Source organism: Phyllostomus hastatus, unplaced genomic scaffold (assembly GCF_019186645.2).
Source record: "Phyllostomus hastatus isolate PE091 unplaced genomic scaffold, TTU_PhHast_1.1 phas_contig_308, whole genome shotgun sequence".
Lineage (NCBI taxonomy): Eukaryota > Metazoa > Chordata > Mammalia > Chiroptera > Phyllostomidae > Phyllostomus > Phyllostomus hastatus.
Window position 1 is genome coordinate 423,724 of NW_025333848.1, and position 26,315 is coordinate 450,038.

General features: G+C 44.5%; 1 protein-coding gene across 3 annotated transcripts; it reads right to left on the reverse strand.

The window, feature by feature from the left end:
• Positions 1-17: 17 nt before the first annotated feature.
• On the reverse strand, positions 18-24,513 carry FOXJ2 (forkhead box J2). Of its 3 annotated transcripts, XM_045839660.1 has the most exons (12): positions 18,315-18,451; positions 15,280-15,462; positions 12,055-12,401; positions 10,580-10,654; positions 9,739-9,807; positions 9,397-9,537; positions 8,706-8,904; positions 6,167-6,553; positions 5,650-5,751; positions 4,884-5,093; positions 4,166-4,264; positions 18-2,743 (listed from the first exon to the last, which is right to left on the reverse strand). In XM_045839660.1, exons 3-12 carry the CDS (start codon positions 12,385-12,387, stop codon positions 2,655-2,657), a joined length of 1,704 nt encoding a protein of 567 aa, XP_045695616.1. In that variant the 5' UTR covers positions 12,388-12,401; positions 15,280-15,462; positions 18,315-18,451; the 3' UTR covers positions 18-2,654. The 3 variants fall into 3 exon arrangements, with proteins under 3 accessions (XP_045695616.1, XP_045695617.1, XP_045695615.1); XM_045839661.1 differs by lacking the exons at positions 15,280-15,462; positions 18,315-18,451 and adding an exon at positions 24,391-24,513; XM_045839659.1 differs by lacking the exon at positions 15,280-15,462 and having other exon boundaries at positions 18,315-18,445.
• Between the last annotated feature and the right edge of the window lie 1,802 nt (positions 24,514-26,315).

Genomic DNA, 26,315 nt, shown 5'->3' on the forward strand with positions numbered 1-26,315 from the left:
GACCAGCACAAATAAGATAAAACCATAAACATTCTTTTTCGTTTTTATTAAGAAAGCATGCAAAAAAACAACAACAACAATTGTGAGACCATATCCCCTTCCCAGCCTGCACCGATGCAAAGCATTATGGGTGGTAGGAAGGACTCACCAAACCAGAGACATAGGGGTTGAAGAGAGGAAGGCAGGGATGGGTGAATCTACACCAAGCAATTGCTCCTTCTGTCCCTCTCCTCACCTTCTCCCTTATTTCCTCTTGCAGGCAGTGAGCTCCTGCAGCTTTGCACACATCACCCAATACAATACAATGACTATACTTCAGGTCCAGCAATGCTGAACCAACAAGAAAAAGTAGTATTCTTCCATTTCATGGAGGGGCAGGGAACTGAGGCCCAAAGAGGGTCAGGTTTGTCCTGTGCCACTGAGCAAGGCTGAATTTAGTGGAGGGGACCAAAAGTCCCAGGAGTCCTGATGGCCAATCTCCAGCCCTAGCCCCAAACTTCAGTTACTCTGGCAGCCCACCAGAGTTCTTAATGGGGCTAGTTTTTCTTTAAGACACTGATGAATTAGAAACAAGGGCTACTCACATGTATGATTTAGTCTACCCTTGCAAACCCTGTCTGGATCTGAGTAGAAAAGTGATTTACAAAAGAGGAGTGATAATAGGTAAAGGGGACATCTTAGGGAGAATAGATGGAAGTTGTGTGCAAGAGGCACCTTGATTGGAAGGAATAAGGAAGAGATGCCCAAAATAGGAACGCTGGGCAAAGGCATTGTGCTGCCCTCTAAGAGAAATTCTCCTTTCCCCAGTGGGAATATGACATCATTCTTCAACCCCACTAACTGCCCTCTAATACAACAGGGGGAACTCAAGCCACGCACACCCCCACCTCTTACAAAGAACTTCGAAGAAATAAAGTGCTCTTTAGTCAACTGCCCTTTCTTGCCCCTTTACTTCAGCCTCACTAGACTTCTTCAACAAACTCCCATATATAACCCCTTACAGAGAGAAAAAGGGGTGGAAGAAGGAAAAAGCAGGAGAGTAGAAAGATAAATCTCTCAGAAATCCTCAGTAAATAAAAGAACATGATAATAAAGTAGAAACCAAAGAGAGTTGCCCTGTCCAATCCATACATTTGTCCTGTAGTTTTCAGAAACAGAAAAACAGAAGTAAAACTGCTCTTTCCCCCCATGAGTAAAATTCAGTAATTAACCTTACATATACACTAAGTACTTTGCAGCAATAAATCATGGCCACTCCTTGTCAAAGGAGATAAGTTATCCCTATACCTTTTTCTGGGGGTTTCCCTTGGCCCCCAGTGATACTTCACTCTAGATTATTTACCCCACACTACCAATGCCTTCACCCCTCAAAAGACTATTGCAAAAGTTTCAGCTCCAATGATCTGGATTCCAACAGAAGCATTTGCTTACATAGCTAAGTAACTGAAATATTCCCTTCCCATGTCAATGCCGGCAGCATTTTGCTTTCCCCACCCTCCTATCACCAATTCCGTTTGGTTCTCTATGACAGGTGGGAAAGAGACTCCCATCCTGTCTTAAAACATGATGAAACCAAGAGTGCTAGAAAATAAGGCAAGAAAATAAGGTGAGTAGAAGACTGGAGCAAACAACCAAAAGAGGACAAAATAGTATCTGCTGAATGGGAAATGGGGACTGAAGAATAATTGGTAAATGCAGGTAAGAGCCACAGTTAATTTTCAGAGAACGTTATGTTTAAAAAGCCAAAAGGGTTAAACTGAAAACATCTCAAAAAAGCTGAACCTGTGCTGAACAGCTGTCCTCCGCTCACCACAGCAGCAGAGGCCTGGCTCAAACCCACGGTATCTCCCACAGGGTATGGCCTAGGGATGAGCCAGCGGACTTCGATTTGACATAGTATCATTTACCAATTCCCAAATGTTTTCAATTCCATCACCCTGCTGCAGTATTCTACTCCATCCAGTCCAGCCTCTTATTCCACTAGGGTTTTATTGTCCCCTTCCGGCACCACCACCATTATGCCTGTCCCTGATGGGGAATGAGGATCGCCAGAAGTAAGAATTGAAGACATAAAGGGACAAGGAAGAGCTCAAAGGACAAAATTAGCACCATTGAGTAAAACCTGCTAAGTCATGACTGCCAAGCAGTGTTAGAGATCCCTTCTACTTGAAAATGTGGCCTCTCCAGTCCTGAACTGAATTGACAAGAACAGAAAAAAAATTTAGGGCTGAAAGGTGGGATTAGCATTGAATTTCTCAGATAGAAAGGTATAAATCCAAGTATGAAACCTTTGTCTGTAGCCATCATGGCCTCACCTTCCAGCCAGATGACTTTAAATTAGCAAGGGGTGCACATGGTCAATGGCATAGGAATAGGAGACAGGGGGTTGCATATAACCAATAATAATAATAACAACATAATAAGAATAATAATAAAAGAATTAGGAAAAAAACAAGACGAAGAGGAAGAATGAGGCAGGAAAGAGGGGTTATCTTCGGCAGCATCTTGCGGTGGCTTCTCTGACAGAGAAAGGAAAAAAACAGAATATATATCTATATACAGGCAAGGGGGGAAAGGATGGGCTGGGGCTGCTCTTTCCCCACTGCCAGACTTCACCACCCAGCCCTGGGATGACAGTCACACTCGGTGATGCACTAAGTGATCAAGTCCCAGTCGAAGTCATCAGGGATCTCCTCATTGGCACCAGGAGGTGGAACCGGTGGCCGAGGGACCATGTGATGTGCTGTCAGGGAGAGAGAAAGAGATTAAAAGAAGGGTGGATGGGAAGCTATTCTGTCAGTTAGCTGGACAGTGCTCAGCCCCCCAATTACCACGAGGAACGCCTGGTGAAACCACTGTCCTTATCAGCCCCGAGAAATTTTTTGGTTGCTAGCCACTACTTCAGTGAAGCCCTAGGAAATAAACTGGAATAGGTCCCATGCCAATATGATAGTTTACAGCCATTAACACTTAGACTTATGAAGACTATGTAACAGTAGCAAACAACATCCAGATGTACTGTTTTGAAATAGCAGCACAGAAATGTGTGTATGTATTACATGGATAAGGAATACAAGGACAAAGATTCAGATGTCACCTCCAAAACTGAAAACACTGGTGGTTTCGCAGGATATTAGTAATTTTTCTAAAATGTATTTAAAGGTGAAAGGTCTGTTCATTTTGTACTATTTAAGATAATTTTGGGTCTCCCCTGGCACTACCACCATCAGAGATAGTTCGATCCCAGACCCATGATAATAGAAGTCAGGCAATAGGAAAGCAGACATGGGCGCAAAGCAGGTACGTTTTATGTTTTGCATACTATGTTCATTTTATTTGCCTGCATATATCTCTCATCTAGCTTCTTTTCTTTCTTTCTTTCTTTATTTTTAGAGAGAAGGGAAGGGAGGGAGAAAGAGAGGGGGGAAAACATCAATGTGTGGTTGCCTCTCGTGCGCCCGCTACTGAGGACTTGGCCCGCAACCCAGGCATGTGCCCTAACTAGGAATAGAACCCGTGACACTTTGGTTCACAGGCTGGCACTCAATCCTTAGCCACACAAGCCACAGCTCATCTAGCCTCTAAAGCTAGATATAAATGTTCTAGGTATCTATCTTTTGTTTACATTCTTGAATGTACTTGCTTTCATTATTGAAGGTACCAGATAATTATATTTTATTAATTAATTATTTTATTCTCACTCGAGAACATTTTTCATTGCTTTTTAGAGAGAGAAGAAGGGAGAGAGAAGAACATCAATGCAAGAGAGAAGCATTGACTGGTTGCCTTTATACACTCCCAGACCAGAGATCATACATGCACAGACTGAGGATCGCAAGCACCCAGACCAGGAACTGAACCTACAACTCAGGTATGTACCTTGACTAGGAATTAATCCCTCAACCTTTCGGTTTCGGGAGGACACTTCAACCAAAGCCACACTGACCAGGGTATACCAGATAATTTTGAAGTAAGGCTGTCCTATTTAGTCTCCCATGACATATACCTCACTAGTCAGTGGCCCACACTCTGGCCTTCAGAATCTTGAAGGCTCACCCCTGCCAGGAAGTGCAGAGAATGCAGACCAAGAGACAGGAGAAAGTGAAACAACTGGTTGGGGAAGAGACTGCTCAGTGGAGGGTGGAACAAGCCTTCTGGCTCTTACCTGGGCGATTGTATCCTGCTGAGTCCTGGGTGGAGATTGGGTACATTGGTGATGGGCCAGAGTAGAGGTGGGGGGCTTGTGGGTGCCCATAAGAGTTCACTGCCAAACAAAACAAGAGTTACTTGAACGGATCATTCTACTCACTGAAGCAGGGTGCCATAGAGAGGAAAAAACAGTCCTCTTCCCCTCGCCTTAACTTCTCCCTCTCTGCTCTGTTCCATTCTGTAGCTCCTGGGGCATGAAGGTTTTCTGCAGAAGCTATCAGCGCTCACCTCTTAGGGTGAGAAGACCTGGCTACTAGAATTGTGAAAGAACATAGCTATTAGAAAGATGACAAATATGAAAACAGGGTCATTGAATCTCTCTCCTCATGTCACTGGGCTGACATGATCACGTAACGGTCGAGATTCAAGAGTTCACCTGACATAATTCAGATAGGGCTCGCTTAGACACAAATTAGGACCAGAGACTTTCTCCTCCCTTTTCTTATGTAATTCTAATTTCCCACAAGAAGGGGTCATATGGTCTCTTTCTTTGGCATTCGCCAGTATAGCACATTACAGACAAATGTTCAGTCAATGTGGTGGACAAACTAGTCCCACTGCTCAGTTTGGGTCACTGCCCATTAGATGATTTTTCTCAATCCTCTTCTGCCCTTCTCCTCCCCATCCCTTTTCACCAAAGTCTCCACCTCCTTGGCCACTTGCTTTGTTTGTACCTTGGGTCAGGGCTGGCTCCTGTTTGCCACTCGTGAGGGCACAGGAGTCAGTAATACGGGGAGGGGCTGATGGCCGGTGGGAGCCCCCTTGGGAAGGCATGTGACCGGTCTGAGTGAGGAAGTGGTTGAGGGAGTCGCACAGATTGGCGATGTGATGCTGGTCCAGGCTCCAGTTCTTCTGCTCTGCCTGTCGCAGACTCTCCATCAGTTCTACAAACAGAGAAGCAAGAAGCGCTGTCCTCACAGAGGCCTCAGAGCCCCCACAGGATCTACCTCATCCCACTGTTCCGACCACATCATGAATCAACACCACTGATTAAATGCATTACCCATTGTTACTGGTATCCATTAGGGCTCTACATTTTCAAACTCTCATTCTATTTGTTACTAAACTCGTTCCATAATTTTGATCTTACTGATGAATGAAACAAAATTTCAAAGTAACTGAGGGAATGAGCATGGCCACACCATCAGTAAATGTTGACGAACATACAAATTAATGGTCCAGGGTTTCTGAATTCCTGACAGCCTCCCCTCTCCCAGAGATAGAACTGGCTAGGATGAACCACTGTCCTATTTTGAAATAAGGCTAAATTTACGAAGCTTAACTTACAAATCATGTCAATATCATCCACCTTGTGAAATATGAAGGGAAAATAATGAAATCATCAATCCTCAAATTTTACTTAACCATCCACTTCTGGTCCTGGTTTCTTTGGGGTTCATGCACTTACACTGGACCCTCCCCTCTCCTGTGATCACTAACCTGAGAACTGTGACTGCTCGATGCTGGACCAGTTGAGCCGATTCACCATCTTGAAGCTTTCCTTTAAGGAGTCGATATTAGAGAACCAGTCAGGAGGAAAGGCTGTAAAGAGGAAGGCAGATTGGGGAATAAGAGAGAGGCAAGTGTAAGAGGGCAGCCAACTCACAGCAGCCTGACTACATGTAGGATTCTGGCATCTACACAGGTCATCGATTACATCACCAAGATAGTTTTGAGATCTCCCTCCCTGGAGACTGAGGTAACTAGTAAAGCTATCTATGCATTAGGTAGTGACAGCCCAGCTCACAGGTAGGAGAATATGTAAAACAATCCCATATATCCACAATTTCTATAATACAGGGCTCAAAGTAGCAACTTAGCTCAGATGAGCTCTCACGGAGGAGGGAGACGAAAAGGCTCAGCATTAACTTCCTCACCAATTGTACCTCCACGCCAAGGCCAGAACAAGGGGGTCATTCACCCTGCTCCAGCATCTCCCTTTACCCTCCTTACTCACCAAAACCAGTACTGTTGATAGAAGCCTGGCCTTGTGGCTGTGGTGGTGGTGGCTGCTGGCCGGGGTGGGTGTGGGGATGGTGCTGATGAGGGTGGTAGCCTCCATGCTGCAGCGGGGGTGGATGCATGGCCATCAAAGAGGGAGGCCCATAGCCTTCAGGCCCAGCTTGCTTCCCCCCTGGTGGCGTACAACCATCTGGGCTTGGGGTGTGCAGTGAAGGAGCACCCCCTACAGTTGAAGGGCCCTGGGCTGGTGTCTGCTGCTGCTGGGGCTGTGACTGTTGGGGCTGTGGCTGTGGTGACTGCTGCTGCTGAGGTGGTGGCTGCTGCTGCTGGTACATGTAGTAGTTGTTAGAGGGCGCCATGTCGCCCAGGAGAGAGGAAAAGCCTGCAGGGTAGGAGGAAGCAGGCAAGTCACTTGGGCAATACATTTTTCACTCAACAGGATTTCCACTGACTTGAGGTGGGTAACCTCAGACAGAAACCACAGACTTCAAAGGGTAAGGGTGTACTGGGACAGCAGGGATGCCATTGGTAGGTAAAACAGACAGAGGGAGAGCCTTGAGATTGTGGTGAGCACTGAAATTTTAGCAAAAGGTTGGCATGCCCCTTTTTATGCGATTTTACCAAGATTTGGGTGTAGGCCTGTAATCACAATATCAAAAGACACCAACATCAGGTAAAGTTTAAAAAGCAAATCATAAAGAAGCCATTGGGCGTTTATTTTCTACTCTTCCATACTGTCCCTTCACCTTCTACTCCCACCACCTTTTCTTGTATTCACTATCAACAAATGCAACTTCAGTAAGGAGTGGAGGAAGGATGGGTGTATTTCTCAAACAGACTGGACAGGAAAGAACTAGAGATTGAGGCCTGTAGTCTTCAGCCATCATTAAACTCCAATGGACATTGGAGTTCATTCCGCTGCCCTCGCCCACTGAACTTTTTACTTTGTTTCTGAGTGCCCCTCCATGTTCCTCTCTTCCAATCAATCAATCAACCACCTGGGTTGGACTTGTTTCTCACGCAAATGCTACAGTCTCAGAACACAACTCTAGATATGAATCCCCCCGGGATGTAAAAGAACAAATTAATGACAATTAAAATAAACTTTCTAAAAGTGACTCCTAACTACTTTTAATCATTCTACTCATCTCCTGCTGTCTATACAGGGCCACAGTACAGAACAAGAAGATGTGACGATTCACTTGAAGTCTTGACTGCATCCCTACCTCTAACTCCTTTAAAAATGAAACAGAACAGCCCTGGCTGAGATGGCTCGGTTGGCTGGAGCACTGTCCTGGAAACCGGAAGGTTTCAGATTCAATTCCGTCAGGGCACATGCCTAGGCTGCAGGTTTGGTACCCGCTGGGGCATGTACGAGAGGACAATGATTGATGTTTCTCTCTTGCACTGATGTTCCTCTCTCTCTCTCTCCCTCCCTATCTCTCTCTCTAAAATCAATAAGCATGTCCTTGGGTGAGGATAAAAAAGGGGGGTTATGAGGGTTGAACCAGATCCTCTCCCAAAGAGCTTCCCAATAAGGACTGTAAATCATTCTCAACTGATAATTCAGGAAGTTGCGTATGGACAAGATATAAACTAATATTAGGAAGAATCATTAATTGTGTTAGGAGTAATAATTGAAATAAATAACTAAAAAATGTCTTTATCGTTAAGGATGCGTGTTCAAGTAATATTTACAGGTAGAGGACATGTCTGGGAATTGCATCAAATTACTCCAGTTAAAAGAAAAAAAAGGAAGAAAGAAAAAAAGAAAGAGCCCTGGCTGGTATGGCTCAGTGGATTGAGTGCCAACCTGCAGACCAAAGAGTCACCAGTTCAATTCCCAGTCAGGGCACATGCCTGGGTTGCAGGCCAGGTCTCCAATAGGGAGCACCTGAGGGGTAACCATACATTGATGTTTCTCTCCCTCTCTTTCTCCCTCCCTTCCCCTCTCTCTAGAAATAAATAAATAAGAATCTTTTTTTTTAAAAGGAGAAAACTGAGTAGTAAATAAAATAAACCTAACACAATATTGGTAATTGTTTAAATTGGGATATAGAAACATGAGGGTTTATAACACTATTTTCACTATTTTTGCATCTGTTTGAAATTTTTCCTAATAAAATATTAATATAAATATGCTAAAAGTAAAATTAAATTGTTTTGACAAAAAAAAACAAACATGCAACCTTTTTTTTTTTTTAAGACTGACCCTTAAGGAAAGAGAACTGCTGTCCCCTAGTGGTCATTCCCTAAATGACTTGCTTGAAGCAATCAAATCACTGCCTTTCTAGACGGGATTCTTCCAACTCCCTTTCTGAGCTAATAACCCAGACCACATGTTGAGGTAGCTGTCCTTCAGAACTAAGCCAGAAGAGCTCGACTCCAAACAGTTTTCATTCATGACATGCTTCCCCTGACCAGTGATCAACCTCTCCTTATATTAAAAATAAGAAAGAAGGGAGAAAAGAACATGTCACCACCTGTTCAAAAATATAAAGACGACAGTGCTCCCACTGCAACTCCAGACTCACCATGCTGAGAGGAGGAAGAAGACTTCTCCAGCATGGACTTGTAGAGGTTGCGGAAGGACCAACTCAAATCCTGAAAATTGATCTCTGAGTAGGAGAATTTGAAGTCATGGTTCGTGTTATATAAGGGAGGCGGACCCTCAGCACTTTCCCGGCCTGGAGCCCCCGCAGCCACGGCTCCGCCATCCACAGATCCTGTGCCCTGCAAACAGAAGTAAGAAAGACTTGATCCACGTCCTACGTGAGGAACCAATACTACCCTTTAATGGTGCCCAAGCTCTCCTGCCTGTCTCCATCCTCCACCAACTTTTCAACGAAAGAGCATCATTTTCTTCTTTCTTTATACTTCTTATTTTGCTGTAGCCCCTTGCTCTTTTCCTATGCTACACCCATGCATTTATTTCTCTTATATACGTTTTTGCCCCTTCTTCCAATCCCTTTTTCGGTGATCTTTCTCAAATTCCTGCTTTCACTTTCTTACCCCCCACCCCTTCTCTCTCTCGCTCAGCTTTCCCCTTTTCCTTTCCCCTTCTTAACCAATTTATCTGCCTACTGTATCACAGATACTCAATACATAATTTTGAACAGACAGATATATGACTCTATTCAACCACTCACCCGTCCATTCACCCAGCCAACTCATAAACCCGTCCGTTCATCTGCCCCTCTGCCCCCTGCCCCCTCTACTTCCTACCTGGCTGTAGCTGGCGAGAGATGTGGGGCTCTGAAGTGACATCTGAGGATTCCCCTCAGGAGGCAGTGAGGCTTCTCCACTCCCTGGAACACCTCCCCGGGGGCTCTTGCTTGCCTCCTGTTCTGGTGAGTCCTGGGAGAGCTGAGGGTTGTGAAAGAAAAGAAATCCATAAGCAGAAGCTTTCCTCCCAAGACCCATGGTTTTACCTTTGCTGGTATTTGCCCTTTGCCCCAGGCATATGAAAGGGCAAATACCAGCAAAGGACTGAAAACACAGGAAAGAATGTGGAAGGAGCAGATGGCTGAGAGAGAACTGACATTTCTCCATGAGGTGAGGACTTACATCATCATCTGGAGGGTGTCTTCTCTTTCGGGAGATGTCAGGACAGGTATCAATTGTCCAATAAGAGCCCTGGAAGGAGAACCAGCACCACAGAGAACAAAATCATTATAGCTGAAAATTCTCATCTTTGGAAAAGTAGATATTTTAGAGGATTTTCTCATCAAATAAGAAGTATATTAAGACAAATGACTGGGAAGAAAAAGAAAAAAAGAAAAATAACTGGAAATTCACACAGAAGCCTAAGGATGCTGGCTATTTTTGAAGAGTAAATCTGTCTGTCCTACAGGTTCACTAAGTACATCAAACACACCCCCTGTGGTGCACTCGCAGACTTAGATTTTTCTGCAGAGACAGAACAATGGTATCTAGTTCAAAGAGCTGGGCATGCCAGACACGACCCTGCCCTTGCTCGTGATCTGAGGCAAGGCTTGGACTTCAGTGTCCACATCTGTCAAATGAAGAGAATGATTTATCCTGTTTCCCTTTGAAGATAAAAGTCACGAGACTTGTGTAGAGAAAAGTTCCCACAGAGGTTATTAAGTCCACACCTTTACATCTAGAAAGTGTGCCACACACAAAAAACAGGGCAGCAAAATCGACCTTAACACCAATATTTCTACTTTTTAAAAAAGATTTCACAATCTTCCTTAGTCACTGGTATTCGTGGGGGCCCCAAAGCTTGATTACCAAGCTCTTCCATTGAGAAAAAATAAAGCTGCTTCTCTAATTAGCATAGTTTCCTCTTCTGGGTAATTAAAACAACCTCAGGACTCTGGGCTATCAACTACTTCTCTCTCCTTCCTGTTCCTCCCTTCAGTGCTTACAGAAAGCAGTATCTCACCTTCCCAGGATCATCCCGAGGTCTGGGCACCTTCCGGAAACACTTGTTGAGGGAGAGGTTGTGCCGAATTGAATTCTGGGGAAGCACAGAAGCAAGTTAGAGTGGAGCATTGTGCAAAGCAGTACATTTTACAATAGAACAAAAAGGGACACAAAAGGACATAACAAAAAATAAAGTTCAAGTATCAGGGTAAACTTATCAACTCTCAACTCTACTGATGGAGGAAAGTACCTATCAGGTAGCAAGTGCAATGAACTAAGAAAAATGCAGAAATTATATTGATGAGCGGTAATGACTATAAATTTCACTACCAGGTGCTTCTGGAAAGCTGATTACAGTGTAGAGTTTTTCAATCTTCCCACCCACTGACAACAGGTACATAAATGCCTCACAATCACATCTGCCCAGTTCTTATATCATTCTGTCATAAAAGCACAATATTTTAAAACTATTTATAAACATAATTACAAGTATAAATTATGAGAAAAACAAAAGCACACTTCACCTTTGTTTTCTCAACAGCCCATAGAATGGTCACATGAGGAGAAAAGAAATATTGTTGTGTAAATGTGCTGGGGGTTTTGGGAGCTAGCAGGGACATATTCATAAAGGAGAAAACTGAACGCTTTTGCCCAGGCCGGGTGGCTCAGTTGGTTGGAGCATCATCCTGTACACCAAAGGTTTGCAGTTTCGATTCCCGGGCAGGGCACATACCTAGGTTGCGGGCTCCGTTCTTGGTCAAGACGATCGATGTTTCTCTCTCTCCCTCTCTTGCTCTCTAAACATACCCTTGGGTGAGGATTAAAAAACAAAACAACTGAATGCTTTCAACAGTCTTCAGCTCATCATCTGGTTTGTATGTCAACTGGTGATTCATAGAGTGAGAGAACTGCATTAAATCCCCATTCTACTCTGCAATTGGAAAATAAGTGGGCACTCCAAAAGACCGGGAACATCAGTCTTCCTTCTTTGTTTGGAAGAGGAGTCTCCTTCTTTTTTTATCTCCAGCCAAACAACTCATCCTCTCATTATTTGCTTGTTGAATGAGTTGTTGGTAAAGGACCTAATTATATTATTTTTTCTTGGTATACCAATTTTTAAAAGATAATGACTATGTGCAATGAAACTTTGGAAATGTGATGAAATTCCTACCACTAGGCAGGAAGGAGCAATGCCATGCCTTGCACAGTGACTTGAACATAGTAGAGTGGCAATAAATATTTGTGAAATGAATAGATCTTCTTTTTGAGGAATCATCAGAGGGTACATGATGAGCAACAGCATCCTATCATCCCCATAACTATACTTAGAGGCTTGGGATCACTGGAGTTTCCCTGACATACCTGAGGAAAGGGTATACCACATGTCTGAGACAGGCCAGAGTGCACTGGGCCAGATTACACAAAGAAAAAAAAAAACAGAGAACAAGGCTGTCAAAGGCTGAAAATGAGCCCTTGTTATAGAAGCCATCCCACCTTCCAACCAATGCCAGCATTCTTGTAATACGGGAAGTTATCACAGATCCAGCGGTAAATCTCACTGAGGGTCATCTTCTTGGCTGGAGAGGAGTTGATGGCATAGGTGATGAGGGTGGCGTAGCTGTATCGTGGTTTACCATCCTGGTGGACTGCTGCCTCATCTTTGCTCAGGGTGGCATTAGGATCTGTGGGTGAGCCTGGTGGACACTTGCGGCTGCCCCCTGGAGTCCCAGCCTGGGAGGCACTCCCAAGCTTCTCAATGGTAGCCCGGAGAGTCAGCTGGGGGAGCCAGTCTATGGAAGTGAGGCTACTCTCAAGGTCAGAAGCCATGGTTCTTCTTGGTTCTGCAGAAAAGTAGACAAAGGAAACAGGAAAATAGAATAGATGAGTGTTATGGTAGCAAGTAATACTCAAATGCTAGTGCTTTAAGGGAAGTGGGAAGCAGCATTTCTTTCTTCTATAATTCCCTTAGTAGACTTCTCTATGAGATAGCCCCCAACCACATGGTCCTAGAACCCTCCAATGGATCTATCACCAATTAACTATCAGATTAGAGACTAGTACTTGTTCTACATCTTAATATGGAAGATGGCCAAGAGGTCTCTCCCTTCAGGCAGCACTAAGAGAGAAATCAAACCTCCCACCCAGCTGAGCTACCCCTTCCATTGTCCTTACTGAAAGCCCCACAGCATAACATTTTAAAACTATGTAGATATAATTTTTTAAATACACTTAGATAGCAAGAGAAATCTGCCAAAGCTTATTCTTCAATTATGTGACACTTGTTATAATTTACATACAACATCTACAGATAGATAGCACAAGTGAACATGTAAAGAAAAACAGTATAAACAGAAAAATGCACTCATGAAGCACATACCCCAACACTTTAAAGATGTTTCATATTAAATATATTTGAGCACTTGCCCTTTTTAGCCCACATACATGTGCCTGTGAGGCATATTAGATATATACCAAGCATAAGTTACATATGAGTAGCAGCAAAGAACAGATGTAAGACAGACACATAAACAGGGTCCCCCAAAGAGAGATTACAATTAGCTACACCGCATACATTACCAACAGAGCCCAGAGTCACACACAGAGGTAACAGAGCCTGAGTACGGTTGCCCTCACACCTTGAAAGCTACCCCTCTGCAAGCTCCCGCCCACAGACACCTACACCAGGAAGAAGTCATCAACAAGGACCTCCCACCTCTCATCCTGCTGGGCTTCACTGAGCCAAGGAGACACCCAGCTGAGTGCGCACCGGTAACAATCAGATACCCTGGCTAAAAATAGCCACTCTGGGGCTAAGAACTGGCTCCCCTTCTCCCGCTCTCCTCTCTCCTTCCTTCCAAGCCAGGCACGCAAGCTCGCTGCACCTCCATGCAAACTCCTGGCGCTGCCAAGCCGCCCACGCCTGATGTTTGCACGCCCTGCTGCCACCCACACAGCCTAGGCGCTCTTTCTGGCAGAGAGGTGTAGCTAGAGTGACGTCTTGGTGGGGGAAGGATTAGAACGATGGGTGACATCTGTACTGCAGGGTCTAGAAAGGCTGGCAGGAACCGCTTGGTAGCCATTTGGCACTCCCCTAGAGCTGATGCCAGCGATCCACTGAGCGCTTGCTGCCTAACAGGTTTGTGCCTGCGCGGCCTCCAGATTCCAACTGGTATTTCTCCCTCTTACCCCTGCAGACAGTCCCACCGGGGCATTTCTCTAGCACACCTCAGATTTCAGAGTCCTGGACAGAAAAATATTATGTACTCTAAACCCACACACAGATACTATGCACAAGCATATACATACAACTCCACACAAATCCACTCACTTTGCCATTCAAAGCTCTCTGCCACTTCGGCTGCCTAACTCTCTCCTGACTCCAACATAGCTTTCAGGCTACCGGTCACTCTTGTCGTCAGTGACTCTTCTCCCCTTGACACTTACCTCTTCCTCCTAAGGATCAACATTCATGCTCATCTCTTTCTCTCCCCAGGTCCCCACCTACACGATCTGTGCACATACATACAAGTACCCTGCCCTGAGCTCGTCACCAGCAACACACCCACTCTACAGGCTGAAGGAAACACCTTAATGCCTCAGGGGCCTGAGCATCCAGAAGCCCAATTGTAACCTAAGAACTGCTTGACAGGAGAAAGGCGGAAGATGGGGGGCGGGGCACGTTTATGAATAGCTTCATAAAGGGGTTTTCCTTTTATCCTTATCTTCTCTCCCACCACCCTCCTTTTCATCCCACCACCATGGAAACTTAGAGACTAATAAGGATATTCAATGGTTCCAGGAAGTCTCAGACCTCCTAGCACTATACTAAGTCAAAACACCACAGGCTCTGGGGTAAAGTGGGGTTCTTTGGGCAGCAACAGGGGGCTGGGTTATCCCAGCTGAACGGTAAGACGTGAGCAGGGTCTCGGTGACCAGAAGGGGAAGCCTATGAAGAAGTTTTACTCTACTCCCTACGATCTCCTGCTAAAGATCCCTAGGAAATCTCATTTTGAGAACACTGAAGCCTGTAGGGGGTATTTTGAAACTCACCCAACACTGGACAAGAGCATGAGAGTAGATTTAAAGTGGTGAGGGGGCTTCCAGAACCCATTTGGCAAGTGCCAGTCGCTGTGACTTCTGGACAGGGAAGCATTCTCAGCCTTTTGCTAGTTGTTCTATGCCGTTCCGTATCCTTAACCCGGCACCAGGTTAGGACACTGAGGTTAAATTTAACCTTTCTCCAGCACCCTCCCAGTCAGCCCTCCACACACCGCCCTAGCACTCAAAATATATTCCAGTCTTACCAGCTACAAGACGCTTGTAGCAAAAGGTCCTTCTGATCTTTCAGCACCATTCTCCTTCCACCCATCCCACTTCCTCACTCCTGTCACTTCCCCATTCTTGAAGGGCAGCCCAGTGTGAAAAGGCTCGAAGATTGAGGTTCCTCTGTTCCACTCCCAACCTTGACACTGACTCACTCAATGTCCCTAACCACCCCTTGCTCCCTAAAGTTTTGATGCCTCAGTTTCCCCTATCAATAAAAGGGCTGAGGTCATAAACACTGCCAAAGCTTCATCCCTGAAGGGAAGTGAATGAAGCTTAATGACCTCGTGGCTGCCACAAATTCCACGCTCCCCAAAATAATGGCATGAGGCTAATGTTCGGGGCTATTATTAGAAAGGCAAACAAGAGGTACTTCCATTTCTCAGTCCAACCAACCTAGTTACCCAGACCTCTCTCTCCAGGTGGGCCTCGTGCCACTGGGCTTGGGCAGAACCTGAGTCAGGCCACATTCTTCTCTGCGTGCTGGAAGACTGAAAGGAAATACCCACAGAAACTGGGAAAGGCAGCCAAAGGGCAGGCTCCATCACATCCACAGGGCGTCTAATGAAGACTACAGTACTGGGAGAAAGGCAGAGAAAAACAGAAAGACATTCTGTTGGTGTAGAAGACTGATCCCGGATGAGACGTGTAAGATCCAAAATTATAGGCACAGCTTTCTTCCCATTTTATCTGCAAGGCCAATAATTGTTCTCTGGATGGTGCCAAGGTCAGGTATTAAGAGTGATAACTTCCTGCTTTGTACATAATGCCAAACCTAATAGAGCAGTGGCTAAGTTAACCATATTACCAATTACTAGTGAGGCTGCCTCGGTTTCAGTCCTGGCTCCACTACCTACGGGCTGTGCAATCTCAGGCAAATCACTTAACCACTGTGTGTTGTAGTGTTTCCACCTATAAACCAGAGATGGTAACTGTACCTACAGAGGGTTGTTGTGAGAATTATTCTGGGTTAATATTCTTAAAGCCCTTAGTAAGTGTAACTATTACTATTTGTGAATGGGGGAAAGAATATTAGAAATTAAAAATTAGAAAACTAACAGATTATAGAGGTAAGACTGGAAGCAGAAAGCCTGTGATGGTTTACATACTGCAAAGCCTGCGCTCAGTTCGAGATATTTTCAGGACATCAGAATCTCAAGCTTTTGTTTTGGGGATAGCATCACTCCAGTGCTGAGCAAGTAAACTCCAAGGATGAAGAAATGGAGGAATATCATCTCTCAATTTTCAGGGGGCACAAGGTCTCGCCATAAGACATGATCGGGAAAACAGCCCTATTCAAACCACAGTTGATTCAGCCCCAGAGCCATGTGCTTCTGATATCACAGAGGCAAGAATTGGGGAAACTCAGAGCCAGCAGGGCCAACGAGGCTGTGTGGCGGTGGTACACCTAGGGGCGCTGTGCTGCCGTCCGCTCTGAGCCATCAACAGGTTGCGTCCCAGCATCTGGTAGAGAGTACTTCGTAGGAAACAGACTGCTGGTACACCAGAGCTGTGTCTTTTACAAAAAGTTAAGAATGGAGTTTTAGGATTAAGAACCCAAGATTCTTATGCCTTTGAGATGAGAGATACCAGAAATGAAGCTCTCTTATTAATATGTTGCAGAAGAAGCAGTCCCAGCCCGAGACTGGGCTGTCCTGCTGCTTGGGATGATTAGCATGCAGCCATTCATAAGGACTCCCACTGGCCAGGGAAGGCCAAGCCTTTCCCCCAGCCTGGGCATCCTTACTAGGACCTTCCCCAGGTCCTTGCACAGGGGCACCCTCTTTTAGAGGCCTACCAGAAACATACAATGCTAGGTCATCAAAGGCCTGGTCTGAAAAGCGTACATGCACCCGTCTCCAGAAACATACTTACTCGAAACACAGTCATGGAGCCACACTCACCTGAATTAAGAAACATGTGCACATCTTGGGGGGATGGGGGGGGCTAGGATGGGAGTAAAAGGCAGAAAACTGTGCTTGAACAATTAAAATTTTTAAAAAGGGCAAAAAAGAGGAAACATATGCACATCATTCTAAAGCACAGCCACATAAACCTGGATTACAGCCGCCTCCTATACTCCTATACTGCTACTAACAGATAGCTTCCAGGACCAAGTGGTTGTACTTAGGGACTTAGGCAACCCATCAATGGGCCAAAGGGAGAAGGGAGAAACATAAAAACCCAAAGAGATAAAGCCTCCCACTTGGCCTTGCTGTGAGGTGTAAAACCCCTTACAGAAGATATTTTCTAATGGCAAGGCAGGAAGGCAGGCACCCATTTAGTGACCGCAGGATGAAAGGCAGAACTCTACTAAACACCAGCCTGGGCTCAACTAGAAGGATTTCCTGGCACCTTTTTCCTGCATTTTCTAAAGATTCTGGACTTTGATGATTCCTACTCCTATCTTACAAAGGAAAACTTAAATGCAAGATTCCGAAGACCCAGAACTGAATGAGAAGCAGGAAGGGAGAAGATGAGACTATCTGGTGCTTTCAGGAAAGGGAATTCCTCAGAGATCACATCTCCCTGGTGGCCAACTTATTCAAATAAAAGGCTGGAAAGAGGCTGAGCAGAACACTTCTCTCTCCCTAGGCAGGATCTGATTTTTCCTGAGGAACTAACTGTCAGCAAAGGACAAGAGCTGGACAGGGGACTGGGGCAGTGGCACAGGGTCAACCTTAGGGAACAACTTCAATCCAGGAGTTGGCATTTCCCTATGCCCTTTCTTCTTGTCTCAGGACATGTGGAGTTCCCATCCTCCCTTTGGATTTCATTGGTAGAGGCCTGCTTCCAGCCAGGCATGAGAATATCACTACAGGAGACCTCTTGATGTCTGAGCTACAATGAGTGGGGACAGATTGCTTTTCTTTCAAGAGGGCAACAATCACAGTGGTAGGAGAGAGCAGTTCTGGTAGACATAAAACTGACCTAGAGTTACAGATAAGAAAATGGAGCATCAATGGAAGCCGTAAACAAGGCCAGGCCATGAAACGTCACCATGACTTTAGTGCGGGCCCACCCACCAGGTGAGAAGACCCACTGTCCAGGTGACACAGGCCAAGGAGGGAGGGTGGTAAGGGAGTCTGGCTGGGATGTGTCCATCATTGTTACACCGTACAGATGGATTCCAAAAAAGCAGGCGTTTTCTGATATCTCTTTACTGTCAGTATGGAAGCATATACCTCCCTAGGGACCTCGGATGAATCCCATCCTTTAGTCCCCAAACACCAAGAAACCCACTTCTCGGAGTCTCTCCCACAAAATGTGGGTTTGAATGCAGGAGCTCCTTCAGAACACACTTCTCTGAGGATTCTGAGTTATCACTCTACCTTCCCCAGTAATGAAACCCAAGAGACACCATCGCAGACCCCTACACCCACTATTCCCTAATGATGACAGAGAGAAAGAAGACAAAAGAATGCACTAACCTGTCTCCAAGGTTCCCCCAGCAAAGTGAGGGAACCACCTGGTACTGGAGTTTGGGATTGGAGGGATCCCCGTCTTCAAAGGCAGATGAAGAGTCTCATCCTCAGTGGCTCTTCCTGTACTTGGCTGAGCCTTCCAAGCTGGGGAGGGGATCTGGGTCCCCTGAGGATGAGGAGCGAAGGGAGGAGAAGGAGGAGGAGGAGGGGGAGGAGGAGAAGGAGGTCCTACCTGCGGAAGGTGGCACACCCCCCACACCCTGCCAGTCACGCTGGGGAGGAGGGGAGGAGCCTCTCCCAACCAGGAGTTGTCTCCTCCCCCTTGGGGGAGTCCCCCTCCCCCCCAAAGTGGATCTTTCGGGAGTGGAGGGCTCCTTCGGTTTGCTAGAGATCTGAGCGGAGGGGCTCTGCCCTGTTCCACTGTCTAGGTACAAGGAAGTTGAGGGGGAGTTCTTCCCCACTCCCGAAAGGCTGAAAGCAGATTCCTCTTCTTTCCCCGGAGTGTCCCCTGCCTCTGTGAGTAGTGGAGAGGATGCAGGGTGCCTATTCCACAGGCTCACCCCCTTTTCTCTTTGCCTCGAAAGTCCCGAAGTGCTGAGAGTGTGCTCGGAGGGGTGGAGGCACGCGGGGCGGTCTCACTCTGCTTCCTTAGAAAGGATCGTCCCCCTTTTACTTCTGGAGGTCTATTCCCGGGCCAGTATGGGGATTTTCCTCGCCTCCAGGAAGGAGGGACTTGTCCCCTGTAGGGGTCCCTTCTTTCTCTCGCCGGGATGGTAAGGATCTTCTCTTCCACAAGGAGAGAGGTGGCTCCCGTCCCCGCTCCCGCCTCCGCTCCTAGGGTGCCCCAGAGGGTGGGGTTTGCGTACTCCCCGCTCTCCCCGCCGGCCTGGGCAGCAGGGTCCGGGAGGCCGCGGCTCCGCGCCCCCGTCACTGGCTACTGTGGCGGCAGCGCCTCTTCTAGCCGCGTCCCGTCCGGTCCGCTCACTTCGTGCGTGGGGCTCCCCGCGCTGCCACCTCTTGGGCTCCAGCCAGTCCGGGCTCCTGGGGAGCCAGAAGGCGGACGGACAGTGTCAGGGCTCGGCTCGGGCTCGGGCTCGGCTCGGCTCCGCTGCAGGCCCCGGCTCCTCCCCGGCCTCCGCGCCGCACTCCGAGCCCCTCCCCCTCCCCCGCCCGCCGGGTCGCCGCCGCTGCCTCCCCGCTCGGGTTAAGGAGGAGCGGGTGGCGCGGAGCTGTGGGCCTCACCGCGGGGAGGCGCTGCGCCTGGGGAGCGGTGTCGCTGCACTCCGGCTCCCTGGCGACCCCGCCACTGCCCACGAGGACTGGCGCCGCCCTCAGTCCCCTCCAGCCGCCACTTGGGCGCCTTGCTCCGTGCTTCTCTCCATCCACCCAAGGTGCCAACCTCCTGCTCTGTACCCGGAGATTCCGTCGTTCGCACCCTACACGAACTGTCAATTCCGACTTGACACTAATTCTGGTACGCTGACCGTTTTTTTCCATTCTGTTGATTCTGTATGCAGAAGAACATCTCCATTTTTTTTCCAGGAATGTCTTTGATGGGCTTCTCTTTCCCCTGAGATAGTTTATAAAGAATTATGGGGATTAGGATGAAGTTAGTAAATTACCCTGATATCCACCTGGAGTTCAGTAAATGCTTGCTGAATAAATGACTATATAAAGGGATAAAAGAGCATGCAACTGAGAAAACTCTGAACTAAACATAAGAAAGTCTAGCTTTATAAGCTTGTGCAAGGCCCTTCTTCTATGGAATCTTGGTCACCAAAGAGAGGACCTTGCCTTGGGTTTAAAATACCCAATAAGGGCATTTTAAAGATCAAATGAGATAATGTATGTGGAAATGCTTTTTAAGTTGTACAGTATACAAAAATATGACTGTTGTTCAATTACCTTGAAAATCCTATAATGTATCTTACTGATCACAGAGTGTAGAATGTTCTCATTCTGTGCCACATATAGAATAATCCCCACCTGAAGATAGTAAATGCCACCAGGGACTCTGCCGCCATTTTTCCTCCTGGAATCATATTATTTCTCTCTAGATTCTTACATATTTCACCTTCTGGCTCATTAAACTTTTCTAAATACGCTCTACTTTCTATCAGATAAAATAATATGAAGGCAAAATAACCATGAAGTATTTGAATTGCTGAAAAAAGACTACATACTCAAGATTACAGCTTGATGACTACATTTCACATTTAGATATTAGTCTTATGTGCTCTCACTAAATACATGACACTGTATTTTATTTAAATCATATATATATAATTACATTATATTTACAATGTGTCAGGCATTGAGCTTAGCACTCTGCATGTATTATTACATTTAATTCTTCTAGAAGCCCAATAAGGCACTGTTCTTAAACCTATTTTACAGACAAGAAAACTATGACTGAGAAATATTGACTGTGTCTCCACCTCCAGCCAAGGTGGAGGTGTGTACGCTTTGCTTCCTCGCACAACCAAAATAAGGACAACAACCAATTTAAAAACAACCAAAACTGCCAGAAAATCTAACTGTATGGAAGTCCAAAAAACAAGGAGCTGAAGAAGAAACCAGACTGGTTTCTTGTCATCCAGACTGGTGCGCTGAGACAAAGAAATACGGCCCAAATGAAATAACAGATCAAAGCTCCAGAAAAAGAACTAAGCATCAAGGAGATAGCCACCTATCAGATTCAGAGTTCAAAACACTGGTGATCAGGGTGCTCACAGAAATGATTGAGCACTGATGCAATATAGAGGAAGAAGGGAAATTATGTGAAATATTAAAGGGACTTATCTAAGAAAAAGAAGATCAAAGCTATGAACAGTAAAATGACAACAGACTCACAACTATCAACAACTGAACCTAAAACAAAAACAAAAATAAAAACAAACTATGCAAACAACTAGAACAGGAACAGAATCACAGAAATGGAGATCACATGGAGGGTTATCGGTGGGGAGGGGGAGGAAGGAGAATGAGGGAAAAGGAACAGGAAATAAAAGCATAATTAGTAGGTACAAAATAGGTAGGGGGAAGTTAAGAATAGTATAGGAAACTGAGAAGCCAAAGAACTTATATGTACAACCCATGGACATGAACTAAGGGTGGGGGGAATGTTGGTGGGAGGAAGGGTGCAGGGTGGAGGAGGATAAAGGGGAGAAAAAAATGGAACAACTGTAATAGCATGATCAATAAACTTTACAAAGAAATATTGCCTGTGTCTTAAGTTTACATGATTAGTAAGTAGCAAAGTCAAGACTTAAATTTACAATTCCAAATAACTCTAAATATCCAGCTTATACTTTCTATTCCATTGTTCACAACTGTCAGAATTAAAAGTCATCCTGAAATTTAAAGCAAGTAAGGGCCTGTGGAGCCTTTTCTTTCTTCCCACCCTTCCAATATCCAGGTGTCCCCTCACCCCTTTGAGACAGTAACTCATTCTCCCCACACAGATAATTTGGCATCAAATATTTCTTACTCCTTGTTAGATGTTTTATTATGTTTCTCCAACCCTGTTTGACATTTTCTATGTATGTATATGAAATTTGGGGGGCAGGGGTAAAGAGGTAAAAGTACTAAAAATAGGAAAACTAGGGAAGGATTATATTCTTTTTCTGGAAATATAGAAAAATTAAAAGCTCAAGAAATTATTTGATATATACAAGATACTTGTTGGGGCATTATTTGTAACTAAAATATTATAAACAACCTGGTCGTTCTGGTTCCTCGTCTTTTAAAACATATTTTAAATCCTCACCGAGAATATGTTTACTGAATTTTAATTTTTTAAGATTTTACTTAAATATTCATAACAGTGTAACTGTTAAACTACGGTACATCTACATAATAGAATACTACTAAGCTTTTAAAAGAGTAGCAATTGTATTTAACTCTGGAAGGTACAATTAGTGAAGAATTGTTTTTCTTTTTATATCTTTACCATTTAGGTATTTTGCAATAGGCATATATTATTTTAAAGAACCAATTTTTAATATATACAAATATATTTCAGTGAGAAAATCACTTTCAAAAGTTTGTATATGATAATATAGTTGGTCCTTAAAATATATACATGTGTATGTACATGCACACTATATATGTATAACATATAGTTATACACCAAAGATGTGAGCTTAAAGGTTATTTTAATTTATCTCATTTCTACTATATTTATAATTAGCAGTTGTATGCTTTATGCTTATATGATTTTAAATTTTAAAAAACGGATATACCTGGTTTTATTTTGTTTTTGTCCTGAGACAGCGGAAGCACTTGGCATTCATTTTCTCTTTACTTTCTATTAGGAGGAATAATATGAAGCAGAGTAAAAATACAGGAGTCAAAAAGGAAGGATCTCCCCTTCTATATAACAGAATGTATTATATAATTCTTCATGAGTGTTAGTTGACCTTTAGCAAGGTGCTTCTTCATAATACTGGTGACTAATATGTCACAATACACATTTTGGAAGCATTAAAGACCTGTGTATTATATGAAACCTTGTACAGCGGATAAGAGTCGGGTATTCAAATCCCAGCTTTAGCACTCAATAACTGATAACTTAAGTCATTAAACTGCTCCGTTACTCTATCTCATCAGTAAAGTGGGTATAATAATAATTCCTACTTCATAGTATCGTGGAGGGACTGTGTGACTTCATGCATGTAGTGCATTTAATAAGTGCATAAGGAAAGGGACACCTAGAGATTGAAAGAGTCTTGAAACATATCAACCAAGTGCAATATGTGTGGATCAAGAAATACATATTCATCAAATATAGTATGTAGACATTTGGGGGAAATCCTGACTGAACAAATCAGCTGGAACAAATATTATGAGGCAGTTGGTGAAATTTAAATCCTGACTGTGGTGATATTGAGGAATTATTGCTATATTTTAAATGTTAAAATATAACAATATTTTGTCAATGAAATTAACACAATAGTGAAATCGTGTTATGATTTACGAATCTTCTTTTAAAGATGTATATGGAAGTATTTAATCATGAAATGCCTGAAATTTTCTTCAAAATAATCAAGCAATGGGGGAGAGAGGCATAGATGATAAAAGGTTGGCCCATTGTTGCTCATTACCATGTGGCTTTTTTTAATACTATTTTCTGTACTTGTATATGTGTCTGAAGTTTTACAAAGTAAATTGTTTTTTAAAAGTGCTGTAACATAGTAAGAACGATAGTGTGTTTACTATTATTATATGCTTTGTACAATATAATATTATCTAATATTTGCTTACATCTTTCAGATTACAACGTGTTTTCATTTACACTATGATTTCTGGTACTCACGCCAAATCTAGGAGGTAGATATATGTACCCATTTTGCAAAGGAGAAGACTGAGCCAAAGACAAGACTTCAAGGCCGGGAAATATACTCTCCACTCAGCTAGCTACAGGGGACTCGTGGTAAAAGAATAGTAGGTACCACCGGCCACTGGCACAAGGTCCTTGGCTCATCAAGCGTGGAAAAGTCGCGGGTTCGCTTCCCAGTCAGGGCACATATCTAGCTTACAGGGTTCTGTCCTGTGATTGGGGCACCTGCAGAAGGTAACCAATTGATGTTTTGAAGTTTCCCTCTTTTCTCTCCCTTTCGCTTCCTCTGGAATCAATAAATATAAATAAATATATATATATTTATATTTTTTAAGTTTTTAAAATGGCTCTAGTCAGATCTAGTAGGGAGAAAATAAACAGAACATACAAAATGATTCATTTAGAAAAAGTTATAAGACAAAACTTGAGCTCACATTTACACATCAGAAAAACCCTAGCTACTACTTTAAAAGGCAATCTCAGAAGAACAGAACCCAGCAGAAGAGATTAAATCATAAGGGAAAAGTCCTTGCCAAGGTTTTTATTTCCTTTACATACCGGTAACTGTGTCTTCTTTTAACTTTTATTAATTTAACTCTATCTCTTCTACCTAACCTGTTTGTTGTTGCTAAAAATAAGACTAAAACTAAGGCTGGGGCACAGAGATGAGAAACTGTGTGGGAAGCGAGGTTGAGAAGCAGGACATCACACCCCAGTTGCTCGGAGGCCCAGCTGCCTTACCGTTCTGATCCACCTTAAGGAGCTCTGGCCGCTCCGTAGCCGAGCTAGCGCTCAGCTCCTCCCACTCCCGTGTCAGCTCCGACCCGGGAACGTGGGGAAGACCGGAGAGACGCACTGAATGGAAAGATTGGCGCCAGGGGCTGCAGGGTCTCTCTTTCCCATGACTCTACCCGCACCGGGGAAGAGTGTGGAAAGCACCGGGCATTGGGGTGTGGGTCTTTCCCGGAGGTTCCAGGGTGGGGATGTGCTCCACTAAATTGGGGAGGAGGGGGATGTGAGGGGTGGGGCTCATCTTGGGGTAGGGTCGAAAGGGGACAGAACTGGGGCGTTTGACATAGACAGTACGCAGTGATCGCTACTAAAACATCGTAAGTTCTCGAGGTCCGGACGCACCTCTTCAAACCATTTCCAAAAGAGGGGCAAGTTTTTCATCCCCCGCCCAAATTCCCCTTCTTCGTTTTAATTGATTGGATTTAAGGTAGGCTGGGTCCAAGGTTGCTTGTTAATTGGCTACCTAAGTAATCTATCAGGATGACGCAACTATTTGGGGAGGAAGTGAAGATTATTTTGGTGCCTGCTGCCCCGACTACTGATTGGTTGAAATTTGCAGCGGTGTGAAACGAGGCCTGAAAATGTCCACCAAAGAGAAGGGCCTATTGGCCATCCTCGCAAGGACGTTTCCTAGGGTGGGACTGGGAGGAGGCTGCCGGGCTCTGTTATTGCAGCGAAGGATCGAAATGGTTGAAACCCGGAAATGAGTTTCGAAGGGAACTGCAGGAAAAAGGAAAATCCGCGGCACCTTTCTTGCCTTCAAACAAGGTCATTTCCTGCGTGGGATCGATAGTTTCCTGTTTACTCAGCGAAGTCTGCGTTTATCCTGGCTTTCTGGAATATACGTGATCATTAAATTCTGATGAACCTTTGGTTCCAGACTTCTCATTTACTTACCGTTACTTAAAAGAATGAATGGCAGAGGAGAGGAAAAGCACGAAGCACGGAGTTGAACACTTCCTTTAGGGAAGAATAGGGAAATTGAGGCTCTCACGTGGGAAGCTAAGGGTGACGCTGGATCACAGTATTCAAGCAGGTGGGCTCCTAAAAAAACCTTTCATAAAATAATTGGAGAGGGTGGGTGGAGATGAAGAGAACTGTAAACATTTGTCTGAAGGAAGGACATTAATCTCATACAAAAAGCTTGAGTAGAGTGTATTTTACTCATCTTTGTATCTCTGGTGCCTGGCAGTGTCTGATACATAGTAGGTGATCTGAACCAAACCAGAATAAGCAGACTCTTTCAAAGTATGCTGGGTTAATTCTAAACATGCCAGACCTTTCCTTTGCCAATTTTATGATCCTGGAAAAATATTCCACACTTACCACCTGAGTTAATCCAGCTATAAACTGAAATGTAGATATGCGTCCTACCTGTGAAAATACTACCATTTTCTCCTTAACACCTGAGGCCTTTAAAATTTAAAGCAGATTTCCCATCAATCTGCCTTCCTAGAAAAATTAAAAAGATAGATGGGATTGGATTAAAAGATCTCCTCTACATGCAATAACTGAAAAATAGTCTTTAACCCACAGTCTGAGATTCAAGAATAGGAATCTCACTATTTGAGTGTTGAGAGATACCATCTACACTATAAATTATAGAATCACTTGTTTCCCAGCACAAATGTACACACGTTTTTCCAAGTCCAGGCTTCTTATACCTAGACTTAAGCATAATGTAAAAACTGCTCTGAAACTGAGCAAACTGAAACTGACCAAACAGTGTGAGAACCTCCCATTAGCACATGGACAAAAAAGGGCCACATACTAAACCTGGCAAACTCAGGAGGGATAGTCTGAAATTAAAACTTCTTAATAAGCCCTGGCTGGTGTAGCTCAGTGGACTGAGTGTGGGCTGCCAAACAAAGGGT